At 36.8% G+C, this 22131-nt stretch overlaps 1 protein-coding gene across 1 annotated transcript in view; it reads left to right on the top strand.

Moving 5' to 3' along the window:
• Window positions 1-209: 209 nt before the first annotated feature.
• Window positions 210-22131, top strand: part of ZNF280C (zinc finger protein 280C) — a 54494-nt gene continuing 32572 nt past the window's right edge. Inside the window, exons 1-7 of the mRNA XM_081115431.1 lie at window positions 210-577; window positions 7006-7051; window positions 7169-7215; window positions 13032-13178; window positions 16612-16677; window positions 16778-16911; window positions 19402-19516. Of these exons, the coding sequence (XP_080971557.1) occupies window positions 7185-7215; window positions 13032-13178; window positions 16612-16677; window positions 16778-16911; window positions 19402-19516 (493 nt within the window). The 5' untranslated portion in view covers window positions 210-577; window positions 7006-7051; window positions 7169-7184. The remainder of the gene's footprint in view (window positions 578-7005; window positions 7052-7168; window positions 7216-13031; window positions 13179-16611; window positions 16678-16777; window positions 16912-19401; window positions 19517-22131) is intronic.

Here is a 22131-nt window from a genome sequence, read left to right as displayed (position 1 = left end):
AAAATGGTGTCTCTATCTCTTACACACAGGGAGGATCTAAAATTCACGTTTTCGTGTGCTTAGATACTGTGGGCAGCCCGAATTTTGGAACTGCTACCCGGGTTGCACAGCAGGATCGCGGAGGAGAGGGCCTCAGCGTTCAGTATCTCGCCCTGGCTCGCTGCCTGCAGCCAGCGACCCGCGCAGCCCACCGCGCATGTCAAAGTGGCGCTGCGTTCCAGATTGTATAAGGCCGTGCACATGTACGAGCCCACCCTCCAAATCGTTTAGTAAAGTATCATAGAAGCCCGGATGTGCGGGGGCCCCGAGTGGGGGCTGGAGAGGGAGCAGGAGCGGGGGCCGGAGAAGGGGCTGGAGCTGGAGGCCCGGAGACCGAGGAGCTGCTGTCTACCCATGAGGCAGCGCGCGTAGTGATATACCGCCACCGCGGTCTGGGCAGCTCATTCGGCGCTGAGAGGCGGGGGGGGCGGCTGCTGTGGCAGTAGCCGCCGCCCAGTGTTTTCGCGCTCCTCCTTTTTCCTCCTTCCCTTTCTCCTCCTCCTTAGAGTCCCAGTCTGGCCGACCTGTTCTGCTCGCGGTAAGTGTCCGCCACCCCCGCCTTCGCCTCAGGGGAGCGGGCGGAGGCTGTCGCTCGCGGCGTTGACCGCCTGGCTCTGAGGGCGGCGTCGGTGGCCAGTCGGTGAGGAAGGGAGGTTGAGGGTCTGGATGCGGTGCGAATCCAGGGCGCGCGGAGGAGGGGACCGCGGGGTGGCGCGGTGCCGGGTGGGCCACCATCTTGCGCCATCGCTGGCGGGGGAGGGATCTCGGGAAGGTAGCTGTTCAGCGGTGGGGTTTGGCGGGCAGCTCAGGCCGTGGGCGCGCGGGTTGCCGCGGGCGCGCGGGTTGCCGCCACTGCCTCTTTATCGTCTGCGGCCTGTGCGTGGCTGTCGGTCTCCAGACAGGTTTTGGCTTTTCTTTCTGGAGACAACTCCCTTCGGTCTTTTGTACCTTTCACGTCGATGTCTGATGAGACCTGCCTACCCCTGAGTCTCTAAAAGGGAGGAGAGAAGGTTCCGAACTTCGAGGCTTCAGAGGCCCTGGGGCCCATCGTTTACGTGTAGGTTTCCCCCACCCAGATTACTGGTCGTGGAGTGCTCACACCCTTGTTCTTGCCGAAGGGACTTCGCTCCTCCTCATAGAAATCGTGCTCCATTCCGTTATTGTCTAGAGAACAGCCCCGGGAAGAAACGTGGAGTTAGAGACACTTTTTTTTTTAAACAATGAGCTTTGCAGGTTTTACTTTAATGGAAAAAATTATCTCATTCTGAGATTTTTATCCTTTTTTAGACGCGGAGGGAGTTCCTTTGAACTTACCTCAAGTTTTTATGAGGAGAAATGAGAATAAAATGTTAAGTGTACCAGCTTCTGCAAGCACAGGAAATCTTCAAGGGATTCTCTTTGTTTGCAAAGATTTTTTCGTTGTTTTTATTTTTAATGTGTGGACTTAAATTTCGCCTTTTGTTTTCAGTTTTGGTCTGTGAGTTTTAGTGTCTTTTAGTGCCATTAAATATAGAATTGAAACTAAGAAATAATGCTTTAAACTACAAAAGTCTTCTCTTAGCATTTGTGAGATGTCCCACCTTGGGGGTTACTGTGAAAACTCAAATTGTCTGCTTACGGATAAATTTTACTGAACCTATGAAGGTACTGGTTTGCTTAGGAAATTCAGTTAGGGTTATATGCCCTTGATGTTATAACATTGGTACAGATTCCACTATAATAGTATTCTGCATTTGTGTATTTCATGGATTATTACCCATTTTGAGGTATTGCTAGAACTGTTTGGAAGGTGAGGAAACAGCCTCAAGTAGAAGACTTTACAGAAGTCATAATGGGTAGGAATTTATATATCTGGTTCTTAAACCTAGATCTTCTAACTCTTCAACCAGTGTTCAATGTACTACATCATTCCCCGCTTTTCATTGCAGTGAAGTGGTTAAAGAGAATAAACAAGAAGGCTCACCCCCCTCCAAAAAAGAAATATTTTCAATTCCCCTTTCCTTTGAATTTTTATTTTTAATACTTCACATCTTTTCAACTTTTTAGTATTTAAATAATATTGTTATTATTTCCAAGCATGTTGAAAAGTTGGAGAATAGTCCATTGAGAAAAGTTTTGATATTGAAAGGCTCCAAATCCCAGCTTCCCCTGTTCAACCTATTTTCCTCAGTTAAGTTTTCTAGTCTAATCCCATTTTCTTCAGCCCAGTGTTTTATTATTCAGCATCAACTTTTTTTTTTAGTTGAAGAGATGAGTAAGGGGAAAGGAATATATAATTCTGTACCTCCTCTTCTCTCTGATTTGTTCTCTTTATTCAAGAGGACATATAGAGCCATCCAAAAATATGTTGCTGATAGAAAAGGAGAGACACCTAAATTAATAACTTCTTTTGTAAATAAAAAGAAATCCATAGTTTTAATGACAGATAGGATATTGGAAATTTATATTGAAAATATTTTTCATTTCAAAAGTAACTTGAAAGTTCAGAAATATTTATGACTTATTCATTAAATATATAACTGAATATTTTTTCTGTCTTCCTACATCAAGAGGGACTTAAATATATTTGGTTATAGGCAGGTTGTTTTAAATAATGACTCAAGAAGATGGTGCCGAAACCGGTTTGGCTCAGTGGATAGAGCGTCGGCCTGCGGACTGAAAGGTCCCAGGTTCGATTCCAGTCAAGGGCATGTACCTGGGTTGCGGGCATATCCCCAGTAGGAGATGTGCAGGAGGCAGCTGATCGATGTTTCTCTCTCATCGATGTTTCTAACTCTCTATCTCTCTCCCTTCCTCTCTGTAAAAAATCAATAAAATATATTTTAAAAAAAAAGAAGATGGTTTACTCAGTAATTTGTATAAAAAATGTGTGTTTAGTCCTGGCTGGTGTGTCTAATGGTTAGAGCATCAGCCCTTGAACTGAAGGGTCTGGTGTTCTTTATTTGTGACAGTATTTTAACAGTTCTTTACATGAACTAGAATATGTTTTCTTTTTAGTGCAAAGCACTGCACAATAATTTTTCATGTGCTTTATTTTATCTTCTCAGTAGGTATTACTGTTTCCATTTTCAGAAAAACTAAGCTCAAAGAGGTTAATTAAGCATTCTGTAGGTTTGGCGACCAGAAAGTGGCAGACTCCAAATTCACACTCATTTATTCAGCCCATGTCCAGTGTTCTCATCATTGTACTGCAGCTTTTTACTTGACATTTCCCCTAGTGGATAAAATATGCCCCTCTAAGATGTGTGTCAGGGTCCAGCTGATCAAATACGGCCCCCCCAAAAATCACAGTCTTTGTACCCAATGATGATTGTTTGAAATTTATTGAGGAAAATGATGTTCTGTTCGCTGGCTTTGGTTGCAAAGGTCATGCTGTTGGGGACATTTCTGTAGTCTGCTTTAAGGTTGTCAAAGTAGCCACTGTCTCTCTTTTGGCTTTATGCAAAGGCAAGAAGGAAAGAACAAGATCATAAGTTTTGATGGTGAAAACAGAGTAGTAGTAGATTTTCATATATTAAAAAGCAAATAATTAAATAAAACTGAAAAAGCAATGCTATTTGAATCAATGTTAATACGTTGAACGAATAATATATTTTTATGAAACAAAGTCACTGCCTATTTTTTAGTTTTTCATATCTATAATTCATATTTATCTAAACAATAGCAAGATTGTTCTATTTGAACCTTTTCATTACCTTCATTTCTATAGCTAAATGTGTTATTTAAATACTCTCTCCCTCTGATCTTTTATTAGTCAGCATCAATTAAAGTTACAGTACTTGATGACAATGCAGTAGTAAATACAGACAAAAGCATGAACACTAATAGGATCCAGTAATTTTACTTCTGGGTATTTATCCGAAGGGAACAAAAACATTAACTTGTAAAGATACCTACACACACACCCCATGTTTATTGCAGCATTATTTACAATAACCATTGAGTGGAAACAATCTAAGCATCTATGGGCAGATAAATGAATAGAGAAGATGTGATGTGATGTGATGTGTGTTTATTTTTAACAGATTTATTGAGATCATTCATATAACATATAATTCACCCATTTGAAGTGTACAATTCATTGGTTTTAGTATATTCACAGTGTTGAGCAAACACCACCACAATCAATTTTAGAATATTTTTTAGATGGCCACTACTTTTAAAAAATATATATTTTTTATTGATTTCAGAGAGGAAGGGAGAGACAGAGACAGATAGAAACATCAATGATGAGAGAGAATCATTGATCGGCTGCCTCCACATGCCCCACATGCCCTGACCAGGAATTGAACCATAACCTCCTGGTCAAGGTTCAACCCCTGAGCCACGCCAGCCAGGCTAGAATATTTTCATCACCCCCAAAAGAAATCCCATACCCATTCAGAGTCACACCCCATCTCCCCCCAGCCCTCCCAGACCTAAGCAACCACTATTCTACTTTCTGTCTTTATGACTTGGCTATTTCTGGACATTTCATATACATGAAATCACAATATGTGGTCTTTTTGACTGACTTCTTTCACTTACTAAAATGTTCTCAAGATCTATTCATATCATAGTATGTATCAGTACTTCCTTTCTATAACTGAATATTCTTTCATTGTATAGGTATGTCACATTTTGTTTATCTATTCATCAATCAGGCATTTGGATTGTTTTCACTTTTTGGTCATTATCAATAATGCTGCTATGAATATTTGTGTACAAATTTTTGTGTGGACATATGTTTTCAATTCTCTCTTGCCAAGATTGGAACTGCTGAGTCATATGGTAACTTTATGTTTAATTTTGTAAGGAACTGTCAAAGTGTTTTTCCAGTGTCTGCACAATTTCATATTCCCACCAGCGGTGTATGAGGTGTCCCTTTTTCTACATCCTTGCCAATGCTTGTTATTGTCTTTTTTTATTACAGCCATCCTAGTGGGTGCTAAATGGTATCCATTAAATTTTTAAGTATCTTCCTTGTGATAAATACACATAATGTACTTTTTGAACTATTTCATGCAATCCATGGATTAAAATAGTACCTTTTGAACTATTTTAATCCATTGTTTTAGAATTTTTTTGTAGAATGAACTCTTAAAAGAGTGTTGAATTTTAAATATTTAAATCTGAAAACAAAAACTATCTAAATAGTAATTGCAACTACTTAAAGGCAGTCTCCAAAAACTGAATGGTTGTGTTCCAAGAGTTGTTTGTCAGTTACTTGGAAGTCATTTACTTGAGATTCATACCCCCACCCCCACCCCCATAGGAACAGTATACTAAACATGGGCATAGTATCTCTGAGTCAACAGCTGGAATGGAGAGGTCTTTTACTCTTCAGCCTATTTTAATGCCAACTCTGAGTTGCATAACCTAGACACCTAGTTGCTATTATAGGAGCACCAAGGTTTTTCACTGCACATTTTGCTGCATTTCTCTAACAGATCTCCCACAGAATTCCTTGCTTTGGAAGCAAAACTCTGAAGTGATGACTTAAGAGGTTTTTTTTGTGGTGGTAGTTTTGGAAGGTTCAGCTATCTTATTGGATAGCACAGCTTTAGGCTGAAGTTGTGGTTCTAAATGGCACCTGAGTATTTCTGACTTTTTAGAGTGTTTGTGAATGTATTAATTGAGACTCCTTGGTGGCTGCTATGGGCCCCAAAAGCCATCTCCATAATCATAGGCAGTAGATAGGACATGTTTATATATACTATTTGTACATTTAGTACTAATTTTAAGATATTTGTGTCAATAGATATTTTATATGATCATCTAATAAAAGAGTTCTTTATGAGTCTCATGGGCTGTGCAGTTGTGATTCTTCAAAATATTCTGTATTTTTGGCATTATAGTAGGTCCTTCATGCTGAGCAAGAATTGTCATGTATTTATCTACTTGACATATGCATTACCTTAATTCTAGTTGCAGGACAAGTGATAACTATCCAAATAATGAGTTGAAGAGATTTAATAGTCAAACCTCAGAATTGTGGAAATTTACTTATGTACTGAATCACTAGAGATTCTTGTATCAGTAATTCAAACTTTTATAGCAGTAACTTCTTCTGGAGTTAAATTAGTTTATTTCCCCTTTGGTCTAGTTCAGGTTAAATTTGGAATTGGAAAAACTAGGAAAGCTTGCTTTTGCAGTCTGCAGATAAAGACAAATGTGAAGGCTCAATTAGCTGTTTATCCTAATAGTCAGATTTCTGATGTATATTTTTTTTTTACTTTTTTATTTTATAACTGAAATAGTTTAAGTATGTTTGTTTTATATGTAAAATATGTTATGAGCATGAAAATTCTGAACACAAATTCCTGTTTCAAAGAAAGCAAAAATTTTGATAATGTTTAATGTACCACCTTTTATAAAAGCCTAAAGAATCATAGACATAAGTTTGTAAACTTTTGAAGGCAAGGCTATGATTATTCATCTTAATTATTTTTCTAGAACTGAGCACATTACCTTGAGCACAGAAGGCAATGAGTAATTTTTTAAATCAATCTATGATGAAATTTATCCAGTTACTTTTCTGTTCCTTTTAGTCATCATTGATAAGAAACAAAAAAAGTAAACTAAAAATTTATTTGAACATGCTTTTGTATAATAATTACATTTATTTATGATATGAAGAACAAGTAACACTTAAAGATTAATGTCACTTAGCATTTCAAAATTCACATTTAATAAAACATATTGAAGGGTGATTATTCATTTTTATAAAGGGGTACCTTTCATAGATTATTTGTAATTTAATAATTCATTAAATTTCTTCAAGTAATAAATGCTTTGTACATTCAGCATTCTATTTACTAAATTTGCATTCATTCTGAAATGAACCAAATATGGAAAGTAAGTAGCATGTGTGTATATCAAACACATCAAACTCAAAAGGTAAGCTTTCCATAGGAGAAAAATATTAAATATGTGTATATCTAATTTAACAAATCCACCCTAATAGTAGGTATGTTTATTTTATAGGTCAGAAAATTAAGACCTAACTTACTGCCTTGTCTGGAGTCCCATGGTGAGTTTGTTTGAGATCAAAATCAGACCCAAAGATTTCTGAATCCCAATTTTATGTTTCAATATTTGGTGTTAAAGTGACTCATAAAATTGATCGTTGTTATATATTGGTGCTTAGGTGACTCTACAACTTGATGGATGACGATAAACCTTTTCAACCAAAAAGTAAGTATTGCTGCTGCAAGTGATACTAGTATGCGTGACTTTCTTACTTATAACCTTGCTCCATGAGAAAAGGTAAGAAAAGTATAGGTGGACACAGTTTAAAAAAACACATTTATTATAATAATACATACTCATAGTAAAAAAGAATAATATACAATAAAAATGTTAGTAAACTAAAAATTAAATGTTTCTTCATTTCCAGAGATAATTACTAATATCGGTTTGGTATACATAATCAAACTTTTTTTATATATAGGCAAACTAAATTATTTCTAAATAAAATCATACTTTATGCCAAAACCGGTTTGGCTCAGTGGATAGAGCGTCGGCTTGCGGACTGAAAGGTCCCAGGTTCGATTCCGGTAAAGGGCATGTACCTGGGTTGCAGGCACATCCCCAGTGGGAGATGTGCAGGAGGCAGCTGATCAATGTTTCTAACTCTCTATCTCTCTCCCTTCCTCTCTGTAAAAAATCAATAAAATATATTTTAAAAAATCATACTTTATATGCTTTTAAATATTTTTTTTCCTTTAAATAATTTTACTCAACAATATACCTTGAAATATATTGACAGTGACAGTACCTAGTTAAAACAATGAGGGAGATCTATAAACATGGATGCAAATGATTTATTATCAGTATACATGAGTCTCCCTCATTTTTTAATTTTTCTTAATCTTTATTGTTGAAAGTATTACAGTTGTCCCCTACCCAACCCTTCCCCAGGCCCTCCCCACACTGTTTGTCCATGGGCTATGCATATAAGTTATTTGATTAATCTCTTCCCTCCTCTCCCCTTCCCTCTGAAATATGGCAGTCTGTTGCATGTTTCAGTGTCTCTGGATCTGTTTTGTGAAAGATAGCACTGCCTGACTTTGCTTAGTTTCTTAGCCTGTAAATTATCATATGTTAAGTGCCTAGTGTATATCCAGTAGACTACTGTGTATGAGAGGAAATACAAAGGAAGAAGAAAATGTGTTCTTCACTGTCAAGGAGCTTACTTTTGAGTAAGACATGTATAGTTCAGGCACATTAATAGTGAGCAGTTTGAGATCATGTATGGTAAATTTTAAATTGCATGGAATATACTTTCAATGTAGTAAGAGGCAGAAGAAAAACAAGGTTTAATGGTTTATTGAGGAAATTTTAATTGAACCAAGAGTTGGGAAGGGGCAGGGAATTAATATTTTGTTGAATATATGCGTGAAGTTAGGCACTTTGTATGACATTTTCATAAATTTACCTTACCACTTCAATTAGGTTGATATTATACCATTATTAGAAGTGAGGAAACAGATCCAAGCAATTTCTCCAGTCATATGATTAGAAGTGGTGCAATAAAGATTTGAATTATTCAATTTGATGTCAAGTTCATGCTCTGTCTACTATACTTAAATAATGTGGACAGTCTAAGGTAAGGAGGAAGGATATTATAGATGGAAGAAGCAGTACAAATGAGGGCTTCAAGGGACAAAATGAGGATTATATTTTCAAAGTATTCAGAATATGCAAATGCTAAACAATGAATTACTTTTTTAAAAAAATATATTTTATTGATTTTTTACAGAGAGGAAGGGATAGAGAGTTAGAAACATCAGATCAGCTGCCTCCTGCACACCCCCCACTGGGGATGTGCCCGCAACCAAGGTACATGCCCTTGACCGGAATCGAATCTGGGACCTTTCAGTCCGCAGGCCGATGCTCTATCCACTGAGCCAAACTGGTTAGGGCATGAATTACTTTTTAATTTTACTTAGAGCAAGCGTGTGAAACTCTCAGCCGGTCGCCAGCCACGAGTTTCACATGCTTGACTTAGAGCATTCTTTTTTTAAAAAAAATTTGTATAAGTTATTACATATGTGTCCTTATCCCCACGTTACCCCCTGTTGTCTGTGTCCATTGGTTAGGCCTATATGCTTGCATACAAGTCCTTTGGTTGATCTCTCCCCCTTACCCCCACCCTCCCCTACCTTCCCTCTGAGGTTTCATGGTCTGATTAATGCTTCTCTGTCTCTGGATCTGTTTTTGTTCATCAGTTTATGTTGTTCATGGCTTAGAGCATTCTGCATGTATATGTATATATTTTTTTAAAGTATAATTTAGAAAAGAATGGGATCAGTTCATAAAATTGGTTATATTTGGGAGGGTGGGAAGGTTTTTTTTTTTTTCTTTTATGAAGTAACCATGAAGTAACTTTATGCCAAGAAATGATTTTGGCATACCTGTATAAAAGGGGAAATTATATTAAAGATTTTAAAAAATAACACCAATACGTTAAGGTGTTTCTTTTATATGCACTCCCCAAATCATATTTACATAGCACCTTTTTTATTGTTGTTAATTCTCACCTGAGGATATTTTTTCCATTGAATTTCTAGAGAGTGAGAGGGAGGGTGGGAGGGTGTGTGTGGGGCGGGGGCGTAGAGAGAGAAAGAAACATTGATTGGCTGCCTCCCGCATGCTCCCCAACCTGGATCGAACTTGCAACCCAGGTACCTTCTTTTGACCTGGAACCAAACCCACAACCCTTTGGTGCTTGGGTCAATACTCTGACTACTGAGAGTACCGGCCAGAGCTACATAGTACCTTTTAATTTTGAGTTAAAAGTAGAAATGACATTATTTTAACATAGTAATATTACCTTTAGAAATTACTGCATTTAAAGATGAAGTACATATATAATTGTCTTTAAAAAAAGATATCATTGTCTAAACCAGAACCCTGGAATTATTTTCTTTTGTTTTAATTTTATTGTTTAGTTGTTCCCTATCCACGTCTCACTCCACATATCTAGCACCCTTTCTATCCATCCATATTGCCATTATATTAATTATTCCTTCAAAACTCTTTAAACCAGAACAATACTAGTACATGCATAGTTTTAAAAAGGCAAATAATCTGAACGTTATAAATTTAATAACCATTGTTTCTGAAGGATGTAAAAGAACAAGAGAAAGGGTTGTGCACATGGGTATGCATGTGTTTTGGGTCTGTATACTCCCATGTTTTTTTCAAGGCACCGCTATTATTAGTTTAGCTGTTTTTCTAATCATCACTTCCATATTTATAAACTTTTAAAGCACACATATACATAATGTTGTCTCTTGAGTCATACGTTTTTGTGATTATCTAATGATTTCCTATTAAGTACTATGAAGATTTTAGGTTTCTTATATTATCCTTCCCTCCAAGCATCTCCCATTGTAGTTATAGCTCAATTTTTGGTTAAATCCTATTTGATGTTTTTATTATGATGACCTTACTAAATTTGTTCCTTGGTGAGCATAGTACTATGGTATTATATGTTATAGATACATTTACTTTTTTTCTGTTTTAAAAAAATATAGCCATCAATTTAAATTTTTTATTTTTTAAAATTTGCTGAATTTAGTTAAGGTCTCTAGCCAAGTCATCTCACACCCTTCTGTAGCCTCTTAACTCAACTTTCTACATGGTAAAACTTGTAATCTATCAATTTAATTGTGTGTGTGTGTGTGTGTGTGTTTTCTCCTGGAGACATTCCTCCTGGGAGTAATGTTCTCCTGCTCTACATTGCCTGGTTACTCTCTAGACCTGTTGAACAGCTATTGTCCTGGGACTTTCTTTTGTCTTTGTATTGTGTTAAATATCGTGTTTTCTGCATCCTGGTCTTCCTCCTTTTTCTTTTCTTTTAAAAAAAATATATTTTTATTGATTTCAGAGAGAAAGGGAGAGGGAGAGAGAGACAGAAACATCAATGATGAGAGAGAATCATTGATCGGCTACCCCTTGCACGCCCCACAATGGAGATTGAGCCCGCAACCCAAACATGGGCCCTGACCTAGAATCAAACCGTGACCTCCTGGTTCATTGGTTGATGCTCAACCACTGAGCCACGCCGGCTAGGCCCTTTTTCTTTTTTAAATTTTCATCCAAGGATATGTTTATTTTATTTATTTTTTAAAATATATTTTATTGATTTTTTACAGAAAGGAAGGGAGAGGGATAGAGAGTTAGAAACATCAATGAGAAACATCAATCAGCTGCCTCTTGCACAACCCCTACTGGGGATATGCCCGCAACCAAGGTACATGCCCTTAATCAGGATCGAACTTGGGACTCTTCAATCCACAGGCCGACACTCTGTCCACTGAGCCAAGCCAGTCAGGGCTGATATGTTTATTTTAGAGAGAGAGAAAGAGAGAGACACATTGATGTGAGAAATGAGAAACATCCATCAAATGCCTCCAGTAAGCGCCCCAAGTGGGAATTGAACCTAAATCTTTTTGGAGTACGGACAGTGCTCCAGCCAACTGAGCCACCTGGCCACGGCTCCTCTTTCTTAAGTGTCATATTTTGGTGGATTCATTCTAAGAAGAACAGATGAATGGGGGTAAATTTTGTCTAATGTTTCTTGCCTTTATTCTTGATGAAAATATGTACCTTATACTTAATGAAAATCTTGGCTGGTTATACAATTCTAAATTGAAATTTATTTTTACTAAGACTTGTGAAAACAATATTCTAACTTCTCTCTTTCCACTCTCATTCTCTCAGATGTCACAATATTCCCTTATCTCCAGCATTCTGAAATTTCACAATATGTCCCTCAATTGTATGTTTCTCTTCTTAATTATTATGCTAGCTAGATGCTGGTGAACCCTTTCTATCTGGAGATTTATATCCTTAAGAACTGGGAAATTATCTTGTATTTTTTCATTTGATTATATTCCCTCTCTTTTTCCTTTTTTTCTTTTTCTGGAGCTTTTATTAGGTGAGTTGTAACTTTGAAATTAATTTGCCAACACACACGGTGGGCAAAAATAGGTTTACAGCTGTGAGTACACAGAATAGTTTATTCTTGTATTACTATTTATTATGTTATTTTCCATACAAACAACTGTAATCCCACTTTTGCTCACCTCTGTATATATATTTTAGTTCCACTTATGGGATGTTTACTCAACTTTGGCATTTGATTTTTTACTGCATTTTGGCTATATTATTGTAATCTTTTTGTTTTTTGAATGTTACTTGTAATAGCTTTCTTGTCTTATCTCTCTAAAAATGTTAATTATATTCTCTCTAATTTTTTTCCTGCCATATATATTGTCTCAGTTTCCTTTGAGATACTTTATTCTGTTTTATTGTTTTTATCTTTCACATTGGAAGTTTTAGACATATTTCTGATGATCATTAGTTGTACATCCTTATTAAGAATGAGGCACCAAAATGATCACTTACTCTGTCAGCACTTGTAGCTTGGTGGTATTCATAGTATGCTCTTTGCTTAGTTTCTTCATGTGAGAAATATCTAGATCTATTCTAAGATGGAATAAGCCTCGCTTTTAGTATTCTCTATTTTCATTGTAGCACCACATTCCTGCTTTGCTCTGTGCCTAGTATCCCTCAATCTGGTCCAGTTTTTCTATTATATCTCCCACCTGTTGCCTCTTATTCTTTGCTTATCTCCCTTTTTGTTAATGTAGGAGTTTGGTGGGGGTTAAGATAATAGGTACAGACAGTCCTTTTCATAGATATAATTACATTCCAGTTATAAAACTAAAACTCAATATGATTGGATTTGAATGTTCCTAAAATCTGTTGGTCACTGTAAATAGCTATTGTCATCCATTATTTATCTAGCTAGCATAATTTTACTAGTTCAGATATTAGAGATTGAATTTCAGGTTTCTTAATTTTGCTACTATTTACTGATTACAGATATCAATTCAGTAATTGCTATTAGGATTATCAAAGTACACGTTAAATATCATACTTTGTGTTGCAAAAAGTATTTTAAAAATAAGATTTGCTTCTCTCCTTTTGAAAATTAGATAATTCAAAAATGGCAGAACTCTTTATGGAATGTGAAGAAGAAGAACTGGAACCATGGCAGAAGAAAGTAGAAGAAAAGCAGGATGAGGATGATGATGAGCTGATCTTTGTTGGAGAGATATCAAGTTCAAAACCAGCCATTTCAAGTAAGCATTTACTTTTGGTAAAGTTTTCTAAGATGTTTCTAATGGAAAAACCTGTGTGCTGTCTTATATGTCCTTGTTACTCTATAACAGTGGTTCTCAACCTTCTGGCCCTTTAAATACAGTTCCTCATGTTGTGACCCAACCATAAAATTATTTTCATTGCTACTTCATAACTGTAATGTTGCTACTGTTATGAATTGTAATGTAAATATCTGATATGCAGGAAGGTCTTAGGGGACCCCTGTGAAAAGGTCGTTCGACCACCAAAGGGGTCGCGACCCACAGGTTGAGAACCGCTGCTCTATAAGGTAAGAAGGAGCATAGAGGTCATTAAGAATTTGTGAGAATCAGAGGGAGAATGTGGTTGGGACTTGTACCTAATAGTATTGTAAGCCTTCTGAGATTGGAAATCATAATTTTTAGTGGAACCAAGTAGCCTATTTACCTGTGGGTTTTTCTTGTTAATTTTTCTTTTCCCCCCTAAAGCCCAAATGTACCTAGAAAAGGAAGTGTTTGGACTGCTTTGTTTAAAATACCAGAATACTAAATAAGTTTGTGTTAGTCTCTGAGAGGGTTCTCATATCACAGCGTCATCTTGATTCATGGCTACAAAATGAACAGACACTGCATGATTATACAGTCTCTGGTCTGTGTATCAACATGGACTGTAGCTTCTGAGCACAGCCATCTTCCAGCAACTCCTGATTATATTCATGAAGGAGGAGGGCATGGTCTTCAGCCTATGTACTTGGATGATACAGGTAGTCAGCACACTTAATCCTCATACCTTTCTAGCAGAATGTGACCAGTACCATTGTGGATTATTAGATTTCATTCACAGTAATTAGACTTATCATTGTTATAATGTTAAAGAGAAGATATTGATGACATTTCTTTAAATGTCCAGTAACGTGTAAAGTGTAGGGGAACAACATACTGATTATCAAGGGAGAAAGAGGAAACAGATTCTTTCTCATTATAGTTACTTTTTTAAGCAAGGAGAATTTACAAAAGAATGTAGCCAGCATGCCAGTATTTTCTTACTTACCATGGCAATGCATAATAGTATGGTTGAGAGACAAGTTTTTATTTTCTGAAAGCCTAGTTCTTCTCTTGATTCTAAACTTGGAATAGTACTTCTATTTAGTTTCATCAGAGGTAGAATAATTTATTTAATTCTCAAATTTATTTCTTGTGGCAAATTGAAAGGTGCTAGTGGAGTGCCACTTTAAGTATAAAATGAACTAGGCATGGCCCTGGCCAGTGTTATCAATGGTTAGAGCACTGGTCTGCACACTGAAGGGTAGTAGGTTCAATTCCTGGTCAAGGGCATGTACCTGGGTTGCAGATTCACTCTTTGGCCCCAGTGGGGACACCTTACGTTCAGGAGCCAACCTATCAATGTGTCTCTCTCACACATCATTCTTTTTTTATGGCCAAGTAATATTTCATTGTATATATGTACCACAGCCTTTTTGTTTTGTCTTGTTAATCCTCACCTGAGGATTTTTTTCCCATTGGTTTTTAGAGAGTGTGGAAGGGAGGGAGGGAGGAGAGGCGAGGAGAGAAACATTGATGCATAAGAGACACATTGATTGTTGCCTCCCACACCTGCTCCAACTAGGGCCAGGGATGAAACCTGCAGGCCAGGTACGTGCCCTTGACCGGGAATTGAATCCAAGACCCTTCTGTGCAAGGGCCAATGTTCTAACCACTGAGTGACACTGGTCAGAGCTGTTCCACAGCCTTTTTTATCCGTTCATATATTGATGGGCACTTGGGTTGCTTCTATATCTTGGCTATTGTAAGTAATGTTGCAATGAACATAAGGTTGCATATATTCTTTCAATTTAATGTTTCAGAATTTTTCAGACCCAGAAGTGGAATCACTGGGTCATGAGGCAGTTCCATTTTTAATTTTTTGAGAAAATTCCACACTGTTTTCCATAGTGGCTTCACCAATTTGCATTTGCACTGACAGAGCATGAGGGTTCCCTTTCCTACGCATCCTCGCCAAAATTTGTTTGTTGATTTATGGATGATAGTCCTTCTGCTGGTGTGAGGTGGTTTTAATTTGTATTTCTCTGATGACTAGTGACCATGAGCTTCTTTTCATATGTCTTGGCCATCTGTATGTCCTCTTTTGAGAAGATTTATTCAGTTCCTCTGCCCATTTTTTAATTGGATTGTTTTCTTGGTGTTAAGTTGTATGAGTTCGTTTTCTAAATTCTCACCTGAGGATATTTTTTCCATTGATTTTTAGAGAGAGTGGAAGGAGGGAGGAGGAGGAGGAAGAGAGAGAAAGAGAGAGAGAGAGAGAGAGAGAGAGAGAGAGAGAGAGAGAGAGAGAGACTGATGTGAGAAAAACACATCTATTAGTTGCCTCCCACATGCGCCCCTACCAGGGCTGGGGAACCTGCAACCGAGGTACATACCCTTGACTGGGAATCAAACCCGAGACCCCTAGGTCTAAAGGCTGACGCTCTAACCACTGAGAAAAACTGGTCAGGGTGAGTTGCATGAGTTCTTTATGAATTTTGCATAGTAACCCCTTATCTGATGTATCATTGGAGGATATTTTTTCCCATTCAGTAGGTTATCTTTTCATTGTGTTGATGATTTCATTTGTTATGCAAAACCTTTTTAGTTTGATTTAGTTTGGGACTTTTTTTAATGCCTTGTACCTTTTCCTGATTAGCAATTTTAGGCAAATCTCAACTGTTCTAAATTTTCATTTGATTCCTCAATAACCTACAACTTATGGGTGCACATGGATACAAGAGTGAGCAACGTTAAACTGATCCAGAGGGTCATGTCAGCCACAAATTTACTTCTGGTATAGTAGTAGATTTGAGATACTCTGGTAAATTCTGGGTTCAATTTACATTGCAGTCTCTGACAATGTTCCTTTTAGAACTCAGGAGTAATGGTACAGATAATCCAGTCAGTTTAACCATAATGAAACTTCTAGACTTTTAGGGGTATGAATGTGGCATGGGTATTAGGGGAGGGCTTGAGTCACAGGAACCTAAGTCTATATACAACCTTGTTCTATTATTATCTATTAAAGTCAAATAAGTTTTAAAATAAATTTATTTTTTATTTTTAAATTACATTTTACTTTCAATATTATTTTGTATTGGTTTTAGGTATCCTGTGTAGTGGTTAGAAAATCATACACTTTACAAATTGTTCCCCCCAGTATTTTCAGTACCCACATGGCACCATACATAGTTACTGCAATATTATTTACTGGATTTCCTATGCTGTCCTTTATATTCCCAGGACTATTTTGTAACTACCAATCTGTACTTCTCAATACTTTCACCTCTTTCACCCAGTCTCCCAAACCCCCTCCCCTCTGGCAACCACCAATCTGTTCTCTGTGTCTGAGTGCATTTTAATTTTATTTGTTTAACTGTAATTTTTATAGATATTTTGAACAGAGGTAATTCCAGCTCGTCTTCAAAGGCAATAAAGAATGAGGTACTCAATCAAGGTAGAGTATTATTATATTATATTAATTTTAAAGTGAAATATTTTGACAAAATTTGTTGTAGAGGAAAATATTCAACGTGTTGTGTAATTTTAAAATACAGGTGTTCCTGATGCATTCAAGCCTACAAGTCCACACTACAAAGACCCAACATCAAATCCAGTGGCTGCCTTACCTAGATTTCATCCTCAATCTAAACCTTCACAAAGCTCTATTATTCAGAATGTGTCTAAACCTGTAAGTATTTCTGAAACTATACAGTTAGCTCAGGGACATATTGGATATTATAATACCCAGTTAGAATTATGGACTATCATAGCTAGTCACCATTTTGGTAGAAGCATAATCACTATGAGAAAATATCACCATCTTTATGATAGTTCAACCACTACTCAAAGTAATAACTGTAGGAACTAACTATCCAACCTGTTAATAAATCAGGTAATTATATTTAAACTAGAGGCCCAGAGCACGACATTGTGTACTGGGGAGTGGGGAGTGTCCATCAGGCTGGCCTGTGCCCTCTTGCAGTCCGGGACCCCTTGGGGGATGTCCACCTGCTGGCTTAAGCCAGGTAGTGGGCCTAAGCTGGCAGGTGGACATCCCCCTGGAGGTCCTTAGTGCTGCTGTGGAGGAGAGGCTCCCACCACCACGGCTGCGCTTGCCAGCCCTGAGCCCGGCTTCTGGCTGAGCGGCGCTCCCCTGTGGGAGTGCACTGACCATCAGGGGGCAGCTCCTGCATTGAGCGTCTGCCCCCTAGTGGTCAGTGCGCATCATAGTGATGGGTCATTCTGCCATTCAGTCACTTTGCATATTAGGGTTTTATTATATAGGATAGGTATAATATTGAAAACTATGCTATTTTTATTGATTTCAGAGAGGAAGGGAGAGGGAGAGGTAGAAACATCAATGATGAGAGACAATCATTGTTCGGCTGCCTCCTACATGTCCCCTCCTGGGGACTGAGCCTGCAACCCAGGCATGTGCCCTGACTGGGAATCGAACCGTGACCTTCTGATCCATAGGTCGATGCTCAACCAATGAGCCATGCCAGCTGGGCCCGTTGTCTTTTTTTTTTTTTTTTAATGGAATGCCATTTTTACTTTAAAGAAAGACTTACAAAGCACATATATTAATAATTTATTGTTGCATAACACTAATACCATAGACTTAGAAGTTTAAAGCAATATACACTTATTATCTCATGATTTCTGTGAGTCAGGAGGCATGGCATGGCTTAATTGGGTCCTCTGCTTCAAGGTCTCATGAAGCTGCAATCAAGGTGTTTGCCAGAGCTGGGTTGTACTGGTAACCTTGCTTAACCATACTTAAGCTTACCTATTTATAAAATAAGAGATAATATTAGGTCTTTATTAGTACTGTTATGACAACTACTTGGTAGAATACATGTACTGTGAAAGAGGCAAGTACATTTTAAATAGACAATAATTGGTGGCTCTCATTTCAGTTGGAAAGTTGAATAACTTGAACCTTAGAAGTGACTTGCCCAAAGTTTCATAGTTAAATAAATGGACAGGTCTTCTGAATTTCCAGTAATTCCCAATTGGAGAATTATTTTAACATGTTATTTGTTGAGTAATGTGTCCGCTCTTTGAAATGGTGGTACTTAATTGACTGGAGTCATCACCTAGGAAAGGGTTTAAAGTATTAACTGTAATTGGAGGAACTTCTGTTGAAGAACTATTTTGGACCATTGCTAATGAATATTTTCCATTTCTAAGGGCAGATATTTTTTAAAAAATTATCTTGCAGTAATATTGTGCTTGGTTACAATTAAGTCTAAAGTCATTGCTGATTTTATATAATACACATGCCAAATGCAGAAATACAAAGACTCAAATGCAGAAATCTGCCTGCTATGCCTCAAAGTTTAGGAATGGAATGGCTTGGGTCACTTCAATATCTGTCTCCATTACTTAAGAAACCTATGTCAACAGAAAACTTAGGAGCAAAGTAAGATTCTTAAAACATGTCTGTGTCTCAATTTTAAGCACAAAACACTCAAGATTCTTATATTCCCATTTTAAAGGTAATATATATGGGAGGTAGAAAAGAAACAGAAGAGAATGCAAGTGTATTTTGCTATTGTTTCTGCAAATGGTTAGTGTGGTATATAGAATAATAATCAATTAGGATTATATTTTATACACATATCTGTTCTTTTTTCACTGAAATTTATATTGGAAACATTTTTCTTTGTCATTGGTTAATGTTGCATGATAATATGTCATTAAATTTATTTTACCATTCCTCCATTGTTGGACATACAGGTTTTGATTTTTTGCTATAACAAATAATTTTCCATTAAATATTTTCATTTCCTTAGCATAAATTCATGAAAGCAGAATATTTGAAATAATTGGATCAAAGGATATGAACTTTTTAAAGCCCTTAAAAGATACTGCCAAAATTTTTTTGCAGAAAGTTTACCAAAATATAACCTCTACTTTGCCAATAATGTGATTTCTTTAATTTAAACTTTTTATTTCAAACTAATTTTAGATTTCCAGAAAAATAATTGTAATAATCCAGAGAGTTCACATATATTCTTTATCCAGTAGATGCTAATTTGACAGAGTAATAATTACCTTTGTGTTTTATAACTTATTAGTCATTGAATCATTAAGGCTATTTTTATGGTAGTAGCATACAGTTAAAATTACCTTTATAAATGTTTATGAAATAAAATAATTTTAACTTTTACAGTCATTTATAAGGAGTTCATCGCAAGTTGAAATGGATGATTCTTCTGATTTACTATTTGACCTGACCCAGGACACAATACCACCATCCCAAGGCGGATCAAAAGTTTATACAGAAGGTTTGGCTTATCACTTTTTAGAAATATAATAAAGAGAGAACTGATTAATATACATATAGAATGAATGTCTATTTTGAAACTCATACCTTTGTGTTAAGTTTTTCATACATTGTAAGATGGAAGTTAATAGTTTCTGATGCTTTTCTTGGATGGTTTTATATAAAATTGTATTTAGTAATAGAATATTTCATTTCTTTTTTATTAAGTTGACTAATATGTATTCTTTCAGCTCATTCTCACTTGGACCCACCATAGGCTGTGAGTCAAAGAAGTCCCTTGGTGTCCTAATACTATGGTTATTTTTTAAATATTAATTATTTGGGAGGTCATTAATATGAGAAAAATTGTGTGGTTATAGTTTATTTCTTCATAGACTAGTTAGTGTCTTTCTATCCAAATAAATTATGTAGAAGTGATAGTTAAATATGATTATAGAGTAGTATTATAAAATGGCAGTACTAAAGAAACATTGATTTGCACATAATAAGTACTCAGTAAATACTCATTGAAGGAATAATGAAAATTTCTAATTGAAAAAGAATTACCATTCTTTGATGGTATACCATAACGAAGTTCTTTGTTGTTGTTAAGTAAACTAGTATGACTTGAAGGGATTTTGTCAAGTTGAAAATTCCTTATAATCAAATCAATTACTATTTCTATATTAGCAAATTTGATATATTTCACTAAATGGAGAGAGGTACACTGGAAATTTTTGCATGTTTAAATTGTTTACTTAACAAATTAGTATGCATTTACCAAATCAAAACAGTAAGAAATTTTTAGTAATATGTGTACCAAAAAATATTTTCCCATTCTAAAAAATACTTGACTTGATAGTCACCTATCTAGGTGTCACTTATATAGTTAGTAAAATAGCCAAGATCCAAAATAAATGAGGAGAAAAAGTACTTGTCTAAAATCTGATTTTATAAAGTACACTAGAGACCCGGTGCACGAATTCATGCATGGGTGGGGTCCCTCTGGGTGGCCTGCAGGGATCGGGCTGAAATCCACAGTCCAACACTGCCTGGCTCCTACCTGCTGCTCCCGCTCATTCTGGCCCCACTGGGCCTGCTGCTGGCTCGTGCCTAATCAGTCCCGATTGCGAGAGGCGAGCAAGCACTGCATCTGGTGCCCTCCCAAAGGGAGTGGCCTGTGGGATCAGGCTGAAACCGGCTCTCCTACATCCCCCCCCCAAGGGGTCCCGGATTGCTAGAGGGCGCAGGCCAGGCTGAAGAACACCACCGGTGCACAATCGGGCCAGGGAGGGATCGCAGAAGGGCTCCAGGGCATGTCTGGCCTATCTTACTCAGTCCCCATCTGGCATACCCCAGCAGCAAGCTAACCTACCGGTCAGAGCTTCTCCCTCCTGGTGGTCAGTGCACATCATAGCGAGTGGTTGAGAAGCCTTAGCATATCATTAGCATATTACACTTTGATTGTTTGGTTGTTCTGCTTATTTGCATATTACTCTTTTATTATATAGCATGATCTTTTTTCATAGAAAAAGCTTGAGTTCTTGAAGCTTCTAGGGCAGTGGTTCTCAACCTTCCTAATGCCGTGACCTTTTAATACAGTTCCTCATGTTGTGGTGACCCCCAACCATAAAATTATTTTTGTTACTACTTCATAACTGTAATTTTGCTGCTGTTATGAATCATAATGTAAATATCTGATATGCAGGATGTATTTTCATTGTTACAAATTGAACATAATTAAAGCATAGTGATTAATCACAAAAACAATATGTAATTATATATGTGTTTTCCGATGGTCTTAGGCGACCCCTGTGAAAGAGTCGTTCAACCCCCAAAGGGGTCGCGACCCACAGGTTAAGAACCTCTGTTCTAGAGGGTAAAGACAGTGACTCCTACTCTCTCTATAATTGTAGTGCTATGAGGATTGGAATATTGCCCTAATAGTAAATAGGATTATAGTTAATTAGGAAGATAGAGATTTCAGTCTCTATTCTAAAGATTTCTGTGGTCTTTGTAATTAACTTCTTTACACCTAATTTTCTCATAATACTAAAATAGATGTTTTTGTTTTTCTCACATAATGCATTCATTCTTCAGACCTGAAATCAGTTGTTTGGAGATATAATTTTAATTGTTGCTCTACTTATCTCAGAGCTTTTTTAAGGCTCAAATGAGATAAGTGAGAAATACATTAAAGTCTTAAAGGACTTGACAATAAACAGTTGTTAACATGATAATTATGAATGCTTATATATGCTATCCAGAAAAAAAGATTACTGGACTTCTGTCTAGGATGATTGTAGAAGGTTCTTGGATTTGAATTTGATTTTGCAGAATGAGGATAGTGAACAAGGCAGAGGCAACAGATATAAATAAGTTAAAGAGTCAGAATTTAAAACTGTTGAGCTCAAAATAATTTTATTTAACTTGGAGATTTACTCATACTTCAAAAAATTATATATAAAAGTATATTTTTGCTATCCAGCCTGCTAGATAATCAGTGGCCTAGTCCAAAACACCAGCAATCATCAGTTGTTCAAATAACCTAAGCATCTGAGAAGAATGTTAGTGTGATTACAAAAAAATCAGTCCCAAGTGTTTGCAGTATTGCTGTCAGTAATTATGTGCTTGAAA

The sequence above is a fragment of the Myotis nattereri genome (genome assembly GCF_964212035.1).
Source record: "Myotis nattereri genome assembly, chromosome: X".
Lineage (NCBI taxonomy): Eukaryota > Metazoa > Chordata > Mammalia > Chiroptera > Vespertilionidae > Myotis > Myotis nattereri.
This window is presented reverse-complemented; position numbering and strand designations above follow the sequence as displayed.